A 20,414-nucleotide genomic window follows, 5' to 3' on the forward strand; every position below is an offset into this window, starting at 1 on the left:
CAGAGAAACATTGATGTGAAAGAGACACATTGATTGGTCTCTCACCCAGACCTGGGGCTGAGTGTGCCCTGATCGGAATTGAACCTTCAACCCTTACTCAGAGAGCCAACACTCTAACCATTGAGCCAAACCAGCTAGGAAGAAGCAGGGCTTTTTTTAATCTTAAATATTGCTAAGTCCTCCTAGCATCTTTCTTTTAATTGGTTTCTTAAAATGCTTCAGGAAACAGTACTTTTATTTCCTTGTCACATGTAGTATTCTGGGAAATTTTAATTTGGAATGGGCAAATATATTGGCTAATTATTCAGAAACTAGAGGCCCCGTGCACGGATTTATGCACATTGAAAGTAAGTTAATTAGAAGATGGCTGGCGGGGTGGGACTGAGTGAGACAGCTGGACACGCCCTGGAGCCAACCTCCCACACTCCCTCCCTGGCCAGCCGCACCTGGGGTGGCCCTGGGGCTCGAAGGGCATCTGCGGAGTGAGCAGGGTCCCGCAGGCAGGTGGAGTCCCTCAGCATGGCCTGCTGGGATTGGGCTGAAACTGGCAGCCCCACATTCCCTAAGTCAGGGGTCCTCAAACTTTTTAAAGTGGGGGCCAGATCACGGTCCCTCAGAGAGCTGGAGGGCCGGACTATATGAACTACTAATTCCTACTGTAACACCTCGGCTGCGCTCACTGCCCAAAAAACCTGGCGGGCCGGATCAGACTCCTCTGCGGGCCGCATGTGGCCCGCGGGCCGTAGTTTGAAGACGCCTGCAAGTGGTCCCAAAGTGCAAGAGGCCACTCTGCAAAGTTGCTGTTGTTCAGCAGCGCCTGCGTTGAATGTCTGCCCCTGGTGATCAGTGTGTATCATGGCTATAGGTTGGTCAGCTCGTCAGCCAGTCGCTTAGTCTTTTATATATACTATAGGCCCTGTGCACGAATTCGTGCATGGGTGTGCCTACCCCCGCTAGGGCTGATTGGGCTGGGCCGGCCTTGAGGAGGGGACGTGGGAGGTTGGCGGGCTGGCCCCACCCTCGATTGGAGTGGGGGAGCTGATTGGGGGTGGGGTTGGCTAAGGAGAGGGGCTACAGTTGGTTGGCCAGCCAGCCCCACCCCCTGGTTGAACAACTGGTTAGTCAAACTCCTGCTTGAGGGGATAATTTGCATATTAGCCTTTTATTATCGTATATAGAATAGATGATATTGAAGATTTTCCAAATGCATTTAGAAAAGTGGTTTTAGAAATGGTCTTTTCAGCATGCATCAGCCCATTAGAGTATTGTGTTCTTGTCCTCCAGTAAGAGTTAGAGGTTATTCTCCCCCCTACCTTCCTCCACTTTTTAAAAAGATCTTCTGATATACTCTGGTTTCTCTTCAGATCGCATAAATCTTTCACCTTTTAAAAGATCATCTGATATTTCCAGAAGTCTATAGTTTGTTTGTTTTTTTATAGACTTTAGTTATAGAACCAGTCACATTATCTTGTAATTATGACCCTGAGCTCCTCAAGGGCAACTATACCAGCACAGTACTTGTAATAAAGCAATTGTTCAATGAAGGATTCTTCTGCTTACGTTGATTTTTTTTTTTAACATAGATGCATATGGGAGCTTCTAAGCAGCCAGTGAAGAATACAGTGTGTGATGATATTTTCCTTCACTTCTCTGTTTCCACTATACACACGCAATCCATTGCCGCTGGACAGTTACTTAAAGATTCTTCTGTTATTCTTGCACATGTTCACTAATTGAAAACTCCTAAACTGGTTTATTTGCTGTCCTCTGTAGTCGGCAAGGATTCTTGTGGTTGGTATCAATTTCATTTATTATTATTTTAAATCCTCACCTAAGGACATGTTATTTTTATAGATTTTAGAGAGAGAAAAAGAGAGAGGGAGAGGGAGAAACATCCATTTGAGAGAAGAACTTCAATTGGTTTGCCTCCCTTATGTGCCCTGACCCAGAATCAAACCTGTAGTCTTTTGGTGTACGGAACTGAGCCTCCTGGCCAGGGCCACTTTATTTTTGAGCGTTCTCTGTGCTTTGCTTAGGCAGAGTCAGTTTCTAACTCTTTCAGTCTCACTAGGCCAATAGGTCTTAGGTATAGGCACATAGCTGCTAAAGGCTTTCTTTCCTCTTTAGAGTTTAACATACCTGATTTGTATCCCATCTGCTTGATTAGCTTTTCTTGTGATTCCATCTTGGCTTTAAATGTCAGTTATTATTTTTACACCGATTAAAAAATCAGATCTTTAGACAATCCTGATCATCCCTACCTGGACCAGGGGAATGTTTTTTCACTACTTGTCTTGAAGCAGCAAAAGTACTGGGTGTGGACTTAAGACCGAGGTTTGATGACAGCTCAACCACTATTATTTGTCCTTAAGCAGGTCACTTAATCTTCCTGAAATTTAGTTTTGTCATCTGAAAAATGAGGGTTATCAAATATATTTTCTGTATTGTGAGGATTAAATAAGATGATGTGAAGGTGTTTTTGTAAGTTTTTTAAAACATGAAACACTAGTAGTTATATATTTTTTGTACACAGGAATACATAAATCTTACGTTTTGTAAAATTGATTTTTCTAACACAGATGCATATGGGAGCATCTAAGCAGCCAGTGAATTTTACATTTTGTAAAATTCAAACAATCCAGATAAAGTATTGCCCTCTCCACCTTCCACAGATCTTATTCTTCTCCCTAGAGGTAACCACTATTAGAAGTTACAAGTTTTTTATATATCCTTCTATGTCTTTGTGCATTTATTTACTTTAAAAAAATACATTTTATTGATTTTTTTACAGAGAGGAAGGGAGGGATAGAGAGTTAAAAACATCGATGACAGAGAAACATCGATCAGCTGCCTCCTGCAGACTCCTTACTTGGGGATGTGCCTGTTCCAAGATACATGCCCTTGACCAGAATTGAATCTGGGACCCTTGAGTCCACAGGCCGACGCTCTATCCACTGAGCCAAACCAATTAGGGCTAAATTATTTTTTTATATGTATGTAGAAATTTAATGTATTATAATTAAAAAATAAATGATTTGCTATAATTTAATATGACTTAACTATTTATAGAGATTTTACCTTTTTAAAAACTTGTACAGAGGATGTTAAAATAATAGTTGATACTATTTTCCTACTTTTAATGGAGACTTGAGGTTCTTTCTAGTTCTTCATTGTTACAAACTATTGAAAATTTTTGCACATGCTTTTTTGAGCACATGTGCAAGTGATTCTTTAGATAGAAATCAAAGATGTGAAATTATAGGAAAATACTTGCACTAATATTTTAATAATTATTGTCACTGCTTTCTAAAACAGTGGTCCCAATATACTTAAGTTCCTACTGTTAGATGTGAAGATATCTATGTACTCTTCTTGACAATTTGTGTATTATTTTCACCAATCTCATGAATAAAAAATACCTCAAATTTGAAAGAACATTTATAGGAGTATTGTTTGAGTGCAAACACAAAGACCTGGAAACAATTTAAATGTATATTAACAAGAAAATAAGGTAAATAGTGACATGTTCATAAATTAGAATATTATGCAGTAGTCAGAATTAGTGAAATTGATCACTAGTGTTGAGTAAAAAAAGGAAATTGCTAAAAAATACATAAAATAGGATCATTTTTATAAACTTCAAAGACATCCAAAGTTAATGTATTTTGAAGGGAGAGATATATGCATGATAAAGTTAAAAAGGCAAGCCGGCCTTTGTCATTAAGCACAGGCCACTTTCAGAGAGTCAGGACATTTCCGAAGGGCTGGAGATTTCCAAATGGCCTCTCTGTGAGATGGAGACATAGAAGAGTACTGCTTTGCGAAGGCTGTTTTATCTGTCCTTGCTATTCAAGTTTTGACAATACAGGCTTGTAGGAATGTAATTTTTTATTCTTTATAAGAAATTTTGTGCATTGTTGTACTTAAGAATATGGTTTAAACATGCATATTCTCTGGGAGTGTTGAATCACTGTTAATTATGCTTTTGGATGTTTTTGATTACTTTTTAAATTATATAATTCTTTTTTCAGACAATCTTGAAATACTCATTATAAAAGAATAACATGGAATGGTTATTAAAGAAGAGAACTTGATAAAATGGAAAGAGCAGGGGCTTTGGAGTGCAACAGACCTAAGTTGAAAGTTTGCTTTTCCACTTAGTTGCTCTACTTTATCATCTCCTATTTACAACCTCCTTCTTGAAACTATACCTGATCAGTTGCTTAGTATCTAGTGTTATTATCATTGTTGTTAAAATCTGTAGGGAATGGTGTTAAAACAGTTTGTAGAATTAAGAACAAACAAGGTGCTTGTAGATTTCAAAAGGATCCCTGTTCTTTGGTTACAGTCGAAGCTATCTGTGTCTCCCTGTAAAAATTTGTGTGATGATAGTCAACATTGCCTGTAATTATTATTCTTAAATAGGTTTATTGACATAATTCATAGGCCATAAATCGTGCCCTTATAAAGTATTTTTTTTTTTTTAGTGGTTTGGTAGATTTTAATATATAATTATAGTATTGTGTATCCATTACCACTCTCTAATTCCAGAATAATTTCCTTACAAAAAATAAACTTAGTACCCATCAGCAATCACTCCCCATTCCTCCCCTTTAGCTTCTGGAATAACTAATTTATTTTCTTTCTCCATGGATTTGCCCATTCTGGATATTTCATATAAATGGAATTGTACAATTCATAGCCATTTTTCTTTCTCTCTCTCTTTTTTTCACTTAACAGTGATGTTTTCAAGATTCATCCATGTTGTATCAGTACTGCATTCCTGTTTATTGCTGAACTAGAGGCCCAGTGTACTATATTATATACTTGAACATTGCTAAGAAAGGAGATCTTAGATGTTCTCACACACAAAATTTTTTTTATTATTATATGGCATAATGCAGGTATTAGCTAAGGCTGAGGTTGTAATCACTTTACAATATATAAGTGAATCAAATGTACACATCGTATACCTTAAACTTACATGATGTTATATATCAGTAATAACCCAATACAGCTGGGGGTGGAGGAAGACACCAATAAGTGAAAAGGAAACCCCAGAATGAGAGAAAATATTTGTAAATCATATATCTGATAAGGGACTTGTATTCAGAATATAGTATAAAGAACTCTTACAACTCAACAACAAAAAGACAACCCAAATTTTAAAATGAGCAAAGGGTTTGAACAGGAAGTTCTCCAAAGAAGATATACAAATGGTGAATAAAGACATGAAAAGAAGCTCAACAGCACTAGTCATTAGGGAAATGCAAATCACACACACAGTGAGATAACATTTCACACCCACTTGGATGGCTATAATAAAAAAGTTGGTCAATTACAGGTATTGGGAAGGGTATGGAGAAATTGGAATCTCATACATTGCTGATAGGAATGTAAAATGGTACAGACGCTTTGGAAACAGTTGATAGTCCCTGAAAATGTTAAAACAGATTTACCATATGACCCAGCAATTTTACACCTAGGTATAAGCAAGAAAATGAAACTGTATGTCCACCCAAAACCTTGTTCACAAATGTTCACAGCATCATTATTTTATAATAGCCAAAAAAGTAGAAACAATCCAAATGTTCATGAGTTGATAGTGGACATTGTGATATCCTATATAATAAAGAGGTAATTTGCAAACTGACCATCACTCCAACACACAAGATGGCCACCACAAGATGGCCAGCAGGGGAGGACAGTTGGGAGGAACCAGGCCTGTAAGGTAGGGAAGTTGGGGGTGATCAGGCCTGTAGGGGAGGGCAATTAGGGGTGACTGGGCCGGAAGAGGGCAGTTGGAAGGGACAGGCCTGCAAGGGAAGGCAGTTAAGGGCAATTGGGCTAGCAGGGGAGCAGTTAGGCATCGATCAGGCTGGCAGGGGAGTGGTTAGGGGTAAACAGGCTGGAAAGCAGAAGGGGTTAGGGGCAATCAGGCAGGCAGGCAGGCAGGCGAGTGGTTGGGAGCCAGCAGTCATGGAATGTGAGAGGGATCCCAGATTAGAGAGGGTGCAGGCTGGGCTGAGTTTCGTGCATGAATTTCGTGCACTGGACCTCTAGTATATCTATAATTGAATATTATCCTATACAAGAAAAGGCTAATATGCAAAATTTTGGTTAAATCCAATTTACCTATTTTTTTCTTTATTTCTGGTTTTGGTGTCATATTGAAGAAACTATTACCTAATCAAAGGCCATGAAGATTTACTCCTGTGTTTAAGAGTTCTGTGGTGTTAAGTCTATGATGTATTTTGAATTAATTTTGTATATGTTCTGAGATAGAGTACCAACTTCATTCTTTTACATGGGAATATTCAGTTGTCCCATCGTCATTTGTTGAAAGGATACTTTGTCCTCCATTGATTTTTTTTTCTTCTTCTTGGCATCCTATCAAAACTCAATTTATTTTAACTAAAGATTTACTTTGAGACTTCCAGTAATGTTTCATTGGTCTATATGTCTGTCCTTATGCCAGTATTACACTACATTGATTACTGAACTTTGTAGTAAACTTTGAAATCAGAAAGTATGAGTCCTTCGAACTTTGCACTTTTTTCTCAAGATTATTTTGGCACCTGCGCTTTTTTAAGGCAGTTACCTTTTTGTGTGTTTTCTGTAGAGAGACTTAATTTATAAATGTCCAGAAAAAGATTTAGGAATAAAAAAAGAGCGCCAGATTATCTATGATTGAATCAGCGACTAAATGCCCAAATAATTTCTGGTTATTGAACTCCATTTATTTATTTACACATTATTTTGGGTGTTCATCATGTGTTAGACACTGCTAAATCGTAGGAAAACCATGATGAACAAGACATGGGGTCTGCAGGTGAGCTTAAGTTGAATCCTGGCTTTCAAGTTTTTGAAAGGAGTGTGGACTTTGATTATAAATGCTATGGATATGAACAAAGCAGATGCACCATTAGGTTGAAAGTTTACACTCTTTTTATGAAAGCCCTATCAATAAAAGTTCTTCTTATTCTGCTAGTAGGGATGCAAGTACAAATGGATGGAAGAGTATGAGGGTCTTTCAGGTAGCTGTGTTGAGCACTTGGAAGAAAAAATTACAAGAGCACCATAAGCTCTTATTTACACCTTTGTGTGTACCTCCCATTTAAAAGTTCCCTTGAAGGAAAGGGACTTGTTTTTTGTGGGTGGTTTTTTTTTTTCATCTTTCTTACTTTGAGCCATTAAACAGTGTTTTGAAAATATAGGTATTCAATATATGTTGACCTAATGATTGAATAGGTCCAGTAAGCCATAAATAAGTGCTCATATTGTATGACCCTATACTAAGTTAGGGCTTGTATGGTTTGTATTAACTATCACTCTTGCCCTCAAAGATCTAGATTTAATGATTAATGTGAATATGAGACACTGAATATGATACACCTTTACAAAAATAAGATCTATTGAGTCATAAGTAACATGAAAATTAAATTGTATAAGTAACTTAAACAAATTTTAACAAGTATGCATGTTAGGAGTTACTGGAGTCCACAACATAATATAGGGTGTTAGAGGAAGTCTGGAACAGAGGTGGAATTTCATCCAGATTTAAAAGAACAGATTAGTAGAAGGAAGGGCTAAAACTTTTCGGGGCTAGAGGTAGTTCTCAGTAGAGGTAGTACTGTCGCCTTTCCAACCAGAGACTTTTGGAAATGTGTGAACATTTTGGGTTGTCCTGGTTTCAGTACTTCTACTGGCTTTAGTGGTTAGGGGCCAGGGATGCTAAAGTCCCACAGTGTGAGGGTAGGAATGGTTTGGCCCCAAATCCCAGTAGCTACGTGGTTGATATACTGGTATACTGGGAAAGAAATAGATTTATCTGAACAAGGAGGATTTGTAAGCAAATAATGGTTTTCTTATGTGTTTGATTTTGTGGATTCTGAACTGGGAAATGTTTGTAGTTAGCTAGAGTGGAATATAGCAACAGAGCATCTTAGGGTCTGGTCAGGGATTTATATTTCATCAATTTGGATTATTCTTAACATTTTCTTATAGTTTTCCTTTCTTTTCCTTCTTGTAGAACGAGCCTCTGACCCCAGGTTATCATGGATTCCCAGCACGGGACAGCCAGGTTGGTATCTGCTATTTATAACTCAGATGATGTGTATGTGTGTGTCTGTGTGTGTGTAACTAAGGATGCTATGATAGCCAGCATGTCCTGAAATTATTTATTTTGGAGAGTGATATGGTTAAAAGTATTGTAATCACCTTATTGAAATTGTGGATATTATAGGGGGAAAAATCACTCAAGTGCAATCATAATTGCTTTTATTTTTCTTCTCCAGGCTTTATAATAATTTTAAACTAGGTTTTCTTGGTGCCTCATAATTCTAAATGCTGGATTTGTCTCTTTATCCTCTGTTACTTAGCTGCTACTTGCACAATTTTTTTTAGTCCTGCAATAATCTGCAACAAGAAAATTCCATTCTCCTCCCTGGGGAATTCAGCCATATGGTTTTAATCAGGGAAGGCTTGCTTGTGGAAGGGAAGTTTCTGCTGTCTTTCTTTGTTAGATAGGGAGGACCGCTGGAAAGAGCCCAGGCCCTATTGTGGGCCAGCGCAGAACTGCATCCTACGGGACATCCTCTGTCTGGTTTAGGTGAGTGTATAAAATGCCTTCCCTGTCCTTTGCTATTTGAAGCTTTGAGCAGATGAGGCTGGAGCAGAGTTAGGGCAGAAGAATGGGTAAGGCTGCTTCAGACAGATCGTATGGCTTAAGACACCTAGTCTTTGAAATTTACCTCCTTGACATTCTTTTAAAAAAATCTTATTTATTTATTTAATTATTTAATTATTTATTTATTGAGAGAGAGAGATAGAGAGAGAGAAAGAGAGATTGATTTGTCGTTCTACTTACTTATGCATTTACTGGTTGATTCTTGTATGTGCCACCATTATTAGACTTGTCCAAGGGATATGTGTCATCAGAATGCTAACCCAAAGTTGACACAGTTCCCCTTTCTAGGAATTACTTGAACCTCATCAAAGCCCCTGCAGCTGATTTTAAAAACTAGGATGGCCCCATAATCAGTAGTCACCTCTGGGGGGAGGGGTTTCCAGATTTGAGAGGATCTGCCCAGTTCTCACCCTTTTGGTGCTGGATTGTCATCACAAGGGCCCTAGGGAGAATTGGAGAACAAGGGAGATAAAGTGCTGCTCACCTCTGTTTATCTCTATGAGATCATTGCTGTTGGAATTTAAGATGGTCTCTGGAAGTTTTCAGTGAAAGATGGGGTCATTTACTTCATATCCAAAGAGTATAGAGTTTGGGTTTGCTCTAGAGATTCTGTAAGCTTTAAAATATATGTCCTTAGATAGTAGTTCTATATCATGTTCATATATCAGAAAAATATTGTTGCCTGAAAATCTAGCCCTCAGGAGTCTGATTGAGTAGGCCTAAGATTGGGCTTTGTTATTCAGATATATAGCAATTCCTATAGGGGATTCTGGTAAGCAAATCAAGGTCTGTGGGCTGCTTTAAAGGAGTGATATTTTCTATTTCTGTGCTTTTCACCTATGACTCTTAAAGTAGAAGGGGTCACAGGAAGTCTCTTAATCTAATCTTGCATACTGATACATGTATTTAATTATTTACAAAGTGTTTATTGTTTTGCATGCAGGCTGATTTTAAATATACAAAGATAAAACTAATTGAAGTGTAAAGTATGGGAATAGACTTACTGAGTTTAAAAGAATCTGAAAGGGTACTGTATAATGCTCTGATCTTCCTGTGGACATTACAGATCAATAAGGAGTCAAGCAAAAGGAATGAAGAAGAATTTGTTAAAGCACAAAAAAGTAGAGGCTTTGCTTGGAGCTACTTATTTTCTCTTCTTTTGCAGCAGGAGCCCACCTCTGTAACCTGTGCGTTCAGTACTTACACTACTTCTGCTCTAGGCCTGTGCAGACCCTTTGCCATGTGTAAAGCTTCTCATTCACTTTGAGGCACATTCTGATGGGAACAGGTTTATTTTAGTTTATTTTCCTGTTCTCTGGCCAAATCTTTGAATTCGAGATCTTAGAGTAGTGTGAATAAGCAAATATTGAATAGCTGCTTGTTTTATTTGATGAATACAGAATCCAAATGAGTACTGCTAATTAATGCGCCTAACCTTATGAACTCTCACTTTGTGCTCTGAGACTTGGGAAGCATTTATCAGTGTGAAACACTGGTCACTGAGCAGCCTGAGCTGGGCAGAGACTGAACTTGTGATCTTTACATCTCCCCAGAGTGGTTTGGCTCAGCAAATCCAGGAGTTGGGAAGTGGGAGGAAGTTGAATTTTAATTGTGTCATTATTTGCATCCTTTAATTCTTTTACTGTTCCTTTCTAGGTAGATAGGAGCCATCCCCAGGCAGGCTTTTTATCAGCATCTACTGGTGATTTTAAAAGAGATAAAAATTACAGTTTTTTGATTGGTGCAGAGCACTTTCATCAAAATTTTCTCATCCTCACAACCACCTTTTGAAGTAAATAAAACAAATATTACCTTTGGAAAAATAAGGAAACTGAGGCACACAGAGATTAAAATGATTTAGTCAAGGTAACAGTGCAAGCTAGTAGCTGAATAAGAACTAAAATTTGTCTTATTTGTTGAGGGCCCCTTCCTCTATATGGGGAATTATTGATTCACCCAAGGGAAAATATAGTCATGTGCATGTGTGCCCTCTCACTCAGTATACCATTTGGGGGCTTCATAGGCCCTTTGCAGCTCAACCTTAGATCTAGGAGTGTATGGCCTGTGATTAAAGATTATTACAACCAAGTTCTGTAGCACAAAGTAGACTAACATCTCACTGTTTTAATGACCCTTTTCATGCTATTTTCAAGTCCCTGGCAGCAAACTTGAATTAAAACCTGTGAAGGAAAGGAGGGGGGAAAAGACCCACCACCTTGTAGAGGTTTTGCTTTTTTATGCAAGGTCACCTTGGTCTTCTTTCCCAATGAATTAACAAGCTTTATGAGTTGGCAGTCCATTGCTTTTAGGAAGCACTCCAAGCACTTTACTGTGCATGCTAATGTGATCTCTTTATGGAAGTGGAGGAGACAAACATTGTTCCAGATTTACTGAGGTGAAAACCAGCTCAGAAGGCTGAGTGTTTTATCGGAGGCTCTGCAGAATTTTAGGTTGGTACAAGGTAATGGTTTAGATTCCTCGCTGGCAGTTTCTTTGTGATTTATGTGTATGTGCATGTGCTTACGTGAGCCCTCAAGTGTTGACTAAGGCTGGAATATTTTGTGGATTTGTAATATATTTTAAATGACAGAGTATTTGTGTGCATTAGCTCCAGAGTTTTTATATAGGAGAGGTTTAGGAGCAACCATCTGATTAGCGTTAGTTCTGCATAGCAAGCTTACTGTTTTTGCTAACATTGTTTATTTGTGATGGCTTTCAGGGGCTCCTGGAACATACAATGGGAATCCTAAGACCAACCCCTTGCCATCTTTTGGTTCTAAGCACTGTGATATTTTAATTCCATTAAACATTGTTGATATGACCTACAGATGATTGACTAAAATTTATTTCCTTCCTGACCCACTAATAAATTGCAGTGTATAGTTTTATAAACAAAATTCTAATAATTGTTGTCCTTAAAAATGTAGCCTTGGCCGAGACCCGTTTGGCTCAGTGGATAGAGCGTCAGCCTGCGGACTGAAAGGTCCCAGGTTCGATTCCGGTCAAGGGCATGTACCTTGGTTGCGCGCATGTACCTTGGTTGTGGGCACATCCCCAGTAAGGGGTGTGCAAGAGGCAGCTGATCGATGTTTCTCTCTCATCGATGTTTCTCTCTCATCGATGTTTCTAACTCTCTATCCCTCTCTCTTCCTCTCTGTAAAAAATCAATAAAATATATTTTTTAAAAATGTTAAATCATGGCCATGGAAGGTATTATTTGTTAAAAAAAAAAAAAAAGTACCCTGAAGAAACCTCATCCCCTTTCCCTATTTCCTATCCCTTCACCTTAGCTTTCAGTAACTGCTAATCTTTCTGTCTCTGTGTATTTACCTATTCTGGATATTTCATATAAATGGAATCATACAATATCTGGTCTTTTGTGAGTGGCTTCTTTCATTTGGCATAGTGTTTTCAAGGTTCATCATACACTAGCATGAGTCAGTATTCATTCCTTTTGGGGAGGGGGGCAGAATAGTATCCCACCATATGGGTTGGTATCGGAGCATTCTTAGGGTAACCTACTGCCTATCTCTGTAATTCTGACTCCTGCAGCTCTTATAATTGGCTTCAACCTCATTGGCCATTCTTTTCATTCTTGAACTCATCAAGCTTGGTCCTAGCTTCAGGCCTGTGGAACCACTGTCTCCTCCACCGTTAGACCGGCAGTAATCATCACCAGATCCTTACCACCTTTTTATTCAGGTCACAGAGAAAAGCCTTCTCTGATTGTACCAACCTAAAGTTGTCCACATAACTGACAGCTCAGTGTTACCTTCTTCACATTTCTAATCATTATCTGAGGTTGTCTAGTGCAGGTACTTTATTGTCTGTCTCTCCCACTAAAATAGAAGTTCTGCGCAAGCTGTGACTTTGATTAGAACAGAGCCTGGTGTGTAGGGGAAGATCAATACATGTTTGTTGAATGAATAAATGAATATTGTCCTCAATTTAATGCTAAGCCTTTAAAGGTTTTCAGCAGGGAAGTGACACGATCTATTTTACATTTTTAAAAACAACATACTGGTTGCAGTGAAGAATGAATTTTAGAAGGGACCCTTCTTCCCCAAATGCAGCCTAGATTGTCTAGACTCTAGGCAATAAATTTATCATTTGCTGTGCTAAATATTGATTCCAGCTAGAACTTATTTGTTGAGTGAGAAATTCTTTTTCACCCCCCTCTCCCAAGTGGAGACTAGATTAAAATGACTGGTTCAGAAGCAAAGTGTTTCATACCTCTTTTTGTGTCTCATAGTATATAATAATTTTCTTATTGGTCCCCTAGATTCATTGTATTTATTCAGTGCTTTTATGAACTAAAATTTTTGCCTTTCAATTATAGAAAGTATGAAACCATTTTCTTTTCTTTCTACTAGGTCAGTGGTCGGCAAACTCATTAGTCAACAGAGCCAAATATCAACAGTACAGAGATTGAAATTTCTTTTGAGAGCCAAATTTTTTAAACTTAAACTATATAGGTAGGTACATTGTTATTTACTTAATTAGTATACTCCTAAGCTGCCCTTTGCTAAAAACTCAAGGGGCCAAAGAGCCGCATGTGGTTCACGAGCTGCAGTTTGCCAACCCCTGTATTAGGTTGTCTAGAACCCCACTTTCAGTCTTCATGCAAAGTTATATTTGAGGTTTCTCTCCAGTATCTGACATCATTGGTTGAGGTCCTTCTGTGGTGTTGCCTTGCACCCTCTAGTGGACAAAGATCTAGTAACTATATCTACTGTTCCAGGCACTTTTCTCAGACCATGTAATCAGCTCAGGCTTAAGATTGCCTTCTGCAGATCGTTTATAAGCTTTTTCCTCCTGGGAAAGAGCCATTTTATTTCTTCTGCTGCTTACTTCTGTGTATTTAAATAATATGCTTATTTTGTTGTTTCTTGATTTATCAATTTTAGACACCACCCTATCCTTTGGTTTCCTGTTATTTAAGACCAGAAATTAAGTTTTACAAACACTGTCTCCTTTCAAATAAAGCCATTTTTTGGGTTAAATTTGGACTCATTATTGATTTATGATTGCATAATAATTATATTATTATGATTAAATATTTTTATAGTTGAATCATAAAATATTATGACTACATTCCCTTATATACTTTTTGTTTCCCCTGGACTAGTAAATATATACATAAAAATATAGGAGTAAATATATATTTAATAATTACTTTTTGAAATGGCACTATATGAATCCCATACATAAAGTTCACTTATTGTATTTATTCAGTGATTTTATTAAATTTATAGAGTTGTGCCATCATCACTACAGTTCAGTTTTAGAACATTTCCACTATCTCCTCTCCCCCAAACTCTATTGAATTCTTTTGTACTCAATCTCCACACCCATTCCAACCCTAGGCAACCATTGATCTGCTTTCTGACTCCATAATATTGTCTTTTCTGGACATTTCATTTAAATGGAATCATATGTATGTAGTCTTGTGTTTGACTTCTTTCTTTTCACATAGTGTTTTTGAGGTTTGTCTATGTTGTAGTATCACTATATTATTACTTTTTATTAAGTATCACTGTATTATTGCTGAGTAGTATTCCATTATATGGATGTACCACATTTTATTATTTACCAGATGATAGATATTTGGACTGTTTCCAGTTTAGCTGTTATAAATAATGCTATTATGAACATTTGCATACAGTCTTGCATGGACATATGTCTTAATTTTCTTGGAGAGATTTCTAGGAGTGGAATTGTTGGGGTTTATGGTAAGCTTATGTTGAACTTTTAAAGAATCTGTCAAACTATTTTCCAAAGTGGCTTGGTTTTATTGACCTTTTTTTTTTTATTATTATAGTGAGTGTGTAATGGTATCTCATTGTGTTTAAAATTTTTTAAATCTTCTCTTGAGGATATGTTTTAATTGATAGTAGAGAGTGAGGGAGAGAGAAACATGCATCAGTTGCCTCCCGTATGCTCCCCAACCAGGGATTGAACCTGAAACCTAGGTATGTGTGCCATAAATTATAACTTTTGGTGTTCAGGATGACACTCCAACCAACTGAGGCACCTGGCCAGGGCTCAGTGTGGTTTTAATTTTGCATTTCCCTAATGAGTAACAATTTGGAGTACCTTTTTATGTGCTTATTATTAGCTATTTATATGTCTTTGTTGAAACATCTGTTCAAGTCTTTGCCCACTTTGGTTTGTTTGTCTTAGTATTGAGTTGTAAGAGTTTTTAAAATGCAGGTTCTTTTAAAAATATATATATATTTTTATTGATTTTAGAGAGAGAGGAGGAGAGTGGGATAAAGAGATACAAACATAGATGAGAAACATCAACTAGCTGCCTCCTTCTGGGGATCAAGCCTGAAACCTGGGCTTGCGCCCTGACTGGGAATCGAACCGGTGATCTCTTGGTTCATGGGTCATTGCTCAACCACTGAGCCACACCAGCTAGGCTAAATACAGCTTCTTTGTTAGAGTTGATGGCCAAAGTCTTATAAAACCGGACACAGGGCTGGTCCAGGAGAAAAGCTTGGCCCATCCGGGTTAGCTCCTGGCCCAAAGTCTACTTATCTGCCTCCTTCACCAGCAATGTGGTGGCCACTGCCCGGAAGTACGCTGGCCATCCTGCTGCCACGGGGTCTAGTCTCTTAGACAGATAGGCAACAGGTTTCTTCCAGGGACCTAGAGTCTGAGTGAAAATCCCTTTGGCAATGCCCCTTACCTCACTCATGTAGAGGTAGAAGGGCTTCGTGACATCTGGCAAGGCTAGGGCAGGTGTTGAGACGAGAGCCTTCTTTAGCTCCTCAAAGGCCCGTTGTCCATTTCAGCAGCCGCGTTCCCTCAGTACATGTTCCTTCTGAGGTCCACAGTCCTTCTTTGATGTCCAAGGAGGCTCCCTGCTTTCTACAATAAACATACTAATTCCTTCCTATTAGTTGCTGGCCTTTTATAATTTCAAATTAACTTCTAAACTTTCTTTCTATATCCTTCAAAAATACATAACCATGCCTCAAATTTTAAAGAAAAGGCAAGGGAGCTGGGAGCAGATCCAGTACCCTGGAAGAGGCCTTTGGGAAGCTTTAAAAGGAAATGCTTAGTTTTCACAGTCTCTATTTGTCTTTTTCATTATTCTCTTTTTGATTCTTAGTTATTTACCATTTGAAATGAATTATATCTATAGATTTGAAATTTCTAGCTTAGGAACATAGCTTTGCTATATTTTCAAGAAAATTTTTTTGTGTGAGGGAAATGAAATATGTCAGTTTACTTACTTAACTCATTACAGGTCTTGGTAGTGTCAACAGAAAAAGAGTCATTTTTGATGCTTTTATGACTAACAGAATCAGGTCCAAACTGAGCCAGACATTCAAGTCTCTTGAAACTTCCCTGGCTCATTGTCACCCTATTCGTATATTTCTTCAGCTCTGTATGCCTCACAGTCCTTCAAATATCTGTCTTGGATATTTATTTCTTCCTATTGCCTTTTGCTTGAAATATTTCTCCACTTCCCAGCAGAATTCTAGGCATCCCTGGTTACACCTTAATTTCCTTTATGAAGTGTTTTCTAATTTCTCTAATTATTTGAACTCATTTAACATGTTGTTTGTAGCATGAGACTATTTCACAGTTTTCTCACCTGTGAAAGTGAGGATAATAGTACTTTTGTAAGGTGGCTGTAAGGATTACATTTCTAAAAATTTTCTAGGTCAAGAGTGACTTAATGGTTGATGCTGTGATGTTGTACTGACCTGCCTTTAACTTTCCATGTAATCTACAAAGCCTCTTCTCATCTCTGCCCCATTTTCTTGTTTTTCCTTTAAGAACTCTTAGGCTCTAATGGGTTTGACTTTGTGCATCCTGAGCGTGCCACACTTCCGTTATGGAAACGAAAGGAGATTTTATCACTTAACCTCTTATCCAGCAGGACTGCCATGGGTCTGTGGATGGAGTGACTTGAGCCAGAAGCATAGAAGTATATCTGGCTTTTCTTCTAGTCTCTTTTGTACCTGGTTTCTTTGTCACACTCTGTATCTTATGCCACAGTTTGACTTCTTCCCCCAGCTTTGCCTTGTTTTGCTCAGTTTAGGGTTGCTGTGATTTTAGGCTGTCAGTTTGTATTCAATTCTTGATCCAATTGCTTAAGTAAGACAAATGTTTTATTGATGGATGGATCATAACTTCACTGCTTGGCTTTCTACCCTGTTTCCCCGAAAATAAGACAGTGTCTTATATTAATTTTTTCTCCCAAAGTTGCGCCAGGTCTTATTTTCAGGGGATGTCTTATCTTTCCATGTGCTAGGTCTTATTTTCGGAGGATGTCTTATTTTCGGGGAAACACGGTAGTAGATTGACCTAATACTTTGTATTCAGGCAGTTGATTTATATTATAATTAGAAGTTTTACTGTGGCCATCTGAATTATCTGTCTAAAGTTTGTTAATCACTGGGACTATTTACAAAGGAAAATTATAGGATTTCTTTTATTAGCAATTTTCAAAATTAGGAACTTTGTCTTGAATTGCTTAAGATAGCCAAGTAGTTAGTGGGCTATATTCTTGCTGTAGTGGTTAGTACCAGCAAACAGCAGATAGTCTTCTCACAACCATCCCTGACTACCATTTTTGTGAGCTACTTTTCAGAAGCTTCATATGTCTTCTCAACCCTTTGTTCTTCAACAGACAGCCATCTAAGTCAATATGAATCTAAGTTATTCATCAGGTGATTTAGAATGAAACTAACTAGGTAAGAAAAAGATAAGGCAAAAGGTCTCATAGTTGACAAAAAATACAGTTGTGTGTTTCAGTTATAGATTAAATATTTTTATTAGTAGCATTAGCTGTATACCATTATACTGAGTGGATTTAGGTTTGAGTTAGAGAGGCAAAGGAATACAATAGATGATGTAAGGTCTTTGTTAGAAAATGTGGTGCCACCAGAAAATAATTTCAGCAAGTTCTATGTAATCATGCATTTAAATAAAAGCACAGCTCTAATCTGACTGGGATCTCATTACTCTGCTTAGCTTTTATCTGCTGAAAACTCTGTCTGATGGATATTCTGCACCTTCCATGATCTGGCCCCAGTCTTTTTCCTTCTGTGTCATAGAAGGTATTTCGTGTTTTAGACACACTATGGGACAGGGCAGTATAGCTTTAAAATTGGATATAGATTTTAATTCTAATTTCTTTTTTTTTTAATTCTAATTTCTTACGGTATTTTTCACGTTTAAATACAGTCTAGTCTTTGAATCCCACCTTAAATGCGACTTCCTCCATGAAGCCTTGCCTGCAGCACTTATTTGGGAATCTTAATGTCCACTGAACTCCCAAGCACATTCTTTCTTCTCCGTAATGACACTTTATCACTCACTGCCTGTTAGCTTATGGAGAACAGGTTGGATGACCCATACAGTTCTCTGCGAACAAGGACTCTGTCATGCTTCTTTCTATTCTTTTAATAGAGGCCGGTGCATGAAATTCGTGCAGAGGTAGGGGGTCCTCTCAGCCCAGTCTGCACCGTCTTCAATCTGGGACCCCTTGAGGGATGTCCAACTGCCAGTTTAGGCCTAAACTGATAGTCTGACATCCTTCTCACAAACTGGGACCACTGGCTCCTAACTGCTAACCTGCCCGCCTAATTGCCTCTAATTGCCCTCCTTGCTGGCCTGGTCACCCCTAATTGCCCTCTCTGCCGGCATAGTCTCCCCCAACTGTCCCCCACTGCCAGCCTGCTCGCCCCTAATAGTAACCCCCCCCCCCCAATGGCCTGGTTTCCCCATAGTGCTTCCCCACCCCCGCCATCCTTGTTGCCCCTCACTGCCCCTACCGCCGGCCTGGCTGCCCAAATTGTCTCCCCCCCCCCCCCCCCAATGGGCCTGGTTGCCCCACTCAGGCTGATGCTCAGTCATTTGATCGTCCCTCACTAACCCCCTTGCTAGCCTGGTTACCCCACACAGCCTGTTTGGTTGGCCATTCGGTTGTTTCGGATGTGACAGTCGCTTAGCCTTTTATATATATATATGTACTTTGCACAAAGTAAATGCCCAGTAAGAATTTGGTAAAGTGGCAAATTAAAAAGTAAACTTATCTTCAGTCTTCTTGAAATATAGAGCTTACTCTGTTGGGATTTTTTTCCTGTGGACAAAGAAAAAAATTTTATTCAGACTTTTACTAGATTTTTATTGCCTTTGCTTTTCCAGAGTGATATGAAAAATTAATACTTAAGAAGCTAGATATCTGATCTTCACCAAGAAAGAATCTCTGACAAGTTTAATGAGTTTGGTCAAGTGGATATTAAATGTAAATCTGTCATTTTATGGAGCCATAGAACACTCAATAAATATCCTTATTAGATTAGTAGAATTTTTCATCGGGGGACTGTGTACCTCCCACTATTAGGATCTTTCATTGTTCCTTTAGAGTTCTGTTAGCCTATGCCAGTGGTCGGCAAACTCATTAGTCAACAGAGCCAAATATCAACAGTACAGCGATTAAAATTTCTTTTGAGAGCCAATTTTTTAAAACTTAAACTTCTTCTAACGCCACTTCTTCAAAATAGACTCGCCCAGGCCGTGGTATTTTGTGGAAGAGCCACACTCAAGGGCCAAAGAGCCGCATGTAGCTCACGAGCTGCAGTTTGCGGACCCCAGCCTATGCTAACAAGCTTTGTGGTGTCATGTGGATCAGAGAATCATCTCTGCTGAAGATGTTTCTAGCTTCTTAATTCTATTATTTTGTTATTGGTACAGGGAACTCATATATTACTTCTAGCACGTATGTGTTAATTTCAGGGTAACAAGTGGTGGGGGATCCCCATGAAAAGAGAGCTAACACTAATTGAACACTGATTTTGTACCTGTCCTGTATAAAGCATTTAGCTGGTATTATTTTATTTCTTCCCATTTTCAGGTGAGGAAACCAAGCTCAAGGAGATTTAAGTCATTGCCCAAGGCTATGTAGCTATTAATTGGGAAGCTGGGTTTTAATTTTAAATGTGTTAGATTTCAAAGTTTATTATTTTTTAATAATTGTTAAGATTTTTAATTACAGTTGAAATATGATGTTATATTAGTTTCAGTTGTACAAGGTAGTAATTAGGCATTTATATAATTTATGAAGTCATCACCCCAATAAGTGTAGTAACCATCTGACACCACACATAGTTATAATAATATCATTCACTATAATTCCTATGCTGTGACTGTTTTTATAACTGGCAATTTGTACATCTTAATCGCTTCCCATTTTTTTTTTCTATTCCCCCATCTCTTCCCTCAATCTGGCAAATCATCAAGATTTCAAAGTTTATGATATTTCTACTGGTTACATTTCTTTTACTTATTTACTTTTACTTGCATGCATTTGTTTGTTTTTTTACATTTTACTTGCCGGTTTGATTTTTCTTCAGTTAGCAACAAATATTATTTCCTTATTTGCTTCCCTCTCCAGCACATCTCTGACACGATAATTCTCTATTTCTGTAATCTCGTGTAGCGAGATTCATATTCACTCTCATTTGATCTTGGTGAGACCCCAGCATGGTCTGTGTGTAGGGGATCAGAGTTTTCATCTCCATTGGTAGATGAGAATATTAAGCTTTCCATTTTTGTGAGAGATTTGCCAAAGGTGGTAATAAGTGGCATAGAGTTTAGCTTTTAAAGAGGTATGCTGACCATCTAAATACATTTTCTAACAGAAAATTCCCTTTCAAACAAATTATATGGACACAATATATAAAAAAATGTAAGTGGAGCC

General features: G+C 38.1%; 1 protein-coding gene across 21 annotated transcripts in view; it reads left to right on the forward strand.

The window, feature by feature from the left end:
• Positions 1–20,414, forward strand: part of RBFOX2 (RNA binding fox-1 homolog 2) — a 246,819-nt gene that overhangs the window by 68,328 nt on the left and 158,077 nt on the right. For all 21 annotated transcript variants that reach the window (XR_006742748.1, XR_004991578.2, XM_036458820.2 and 18 more), the window contains exon 2: positions 8,033–8,083. Coding sequence is in view for 19 of the 21 variants with exons in the window: in XM_036458820.2 (XP_036314713.1) it covers positions 8,033–8,083 (51 nt within the window). In the remaining 2 variants the exon portion in view is untranslated. The remainder of the gene's footprint in view (positions 1–8,032; positions 8,084–20,414) is intronic.

The sequence above is a fragment of the Pipistrellus kuhlii genome, unplaced genomic scaffold (genome assembly GCF_014108245.1).
Source record: "Pipistrellus kuhlii isolate mPipKuh1 unplaced genomic scaffold, mPipKuh1.p scaffold_m20_p_3, whole genome shotgun sequence".
NCBI classification, from domain to species: domain Eukaryota; kingdom Metazoa; phylum Chordata; class Mammalia; order Chiroptera; family Vespertilionidae; genus Pipistrellus; species Pipistrellus kuhlii.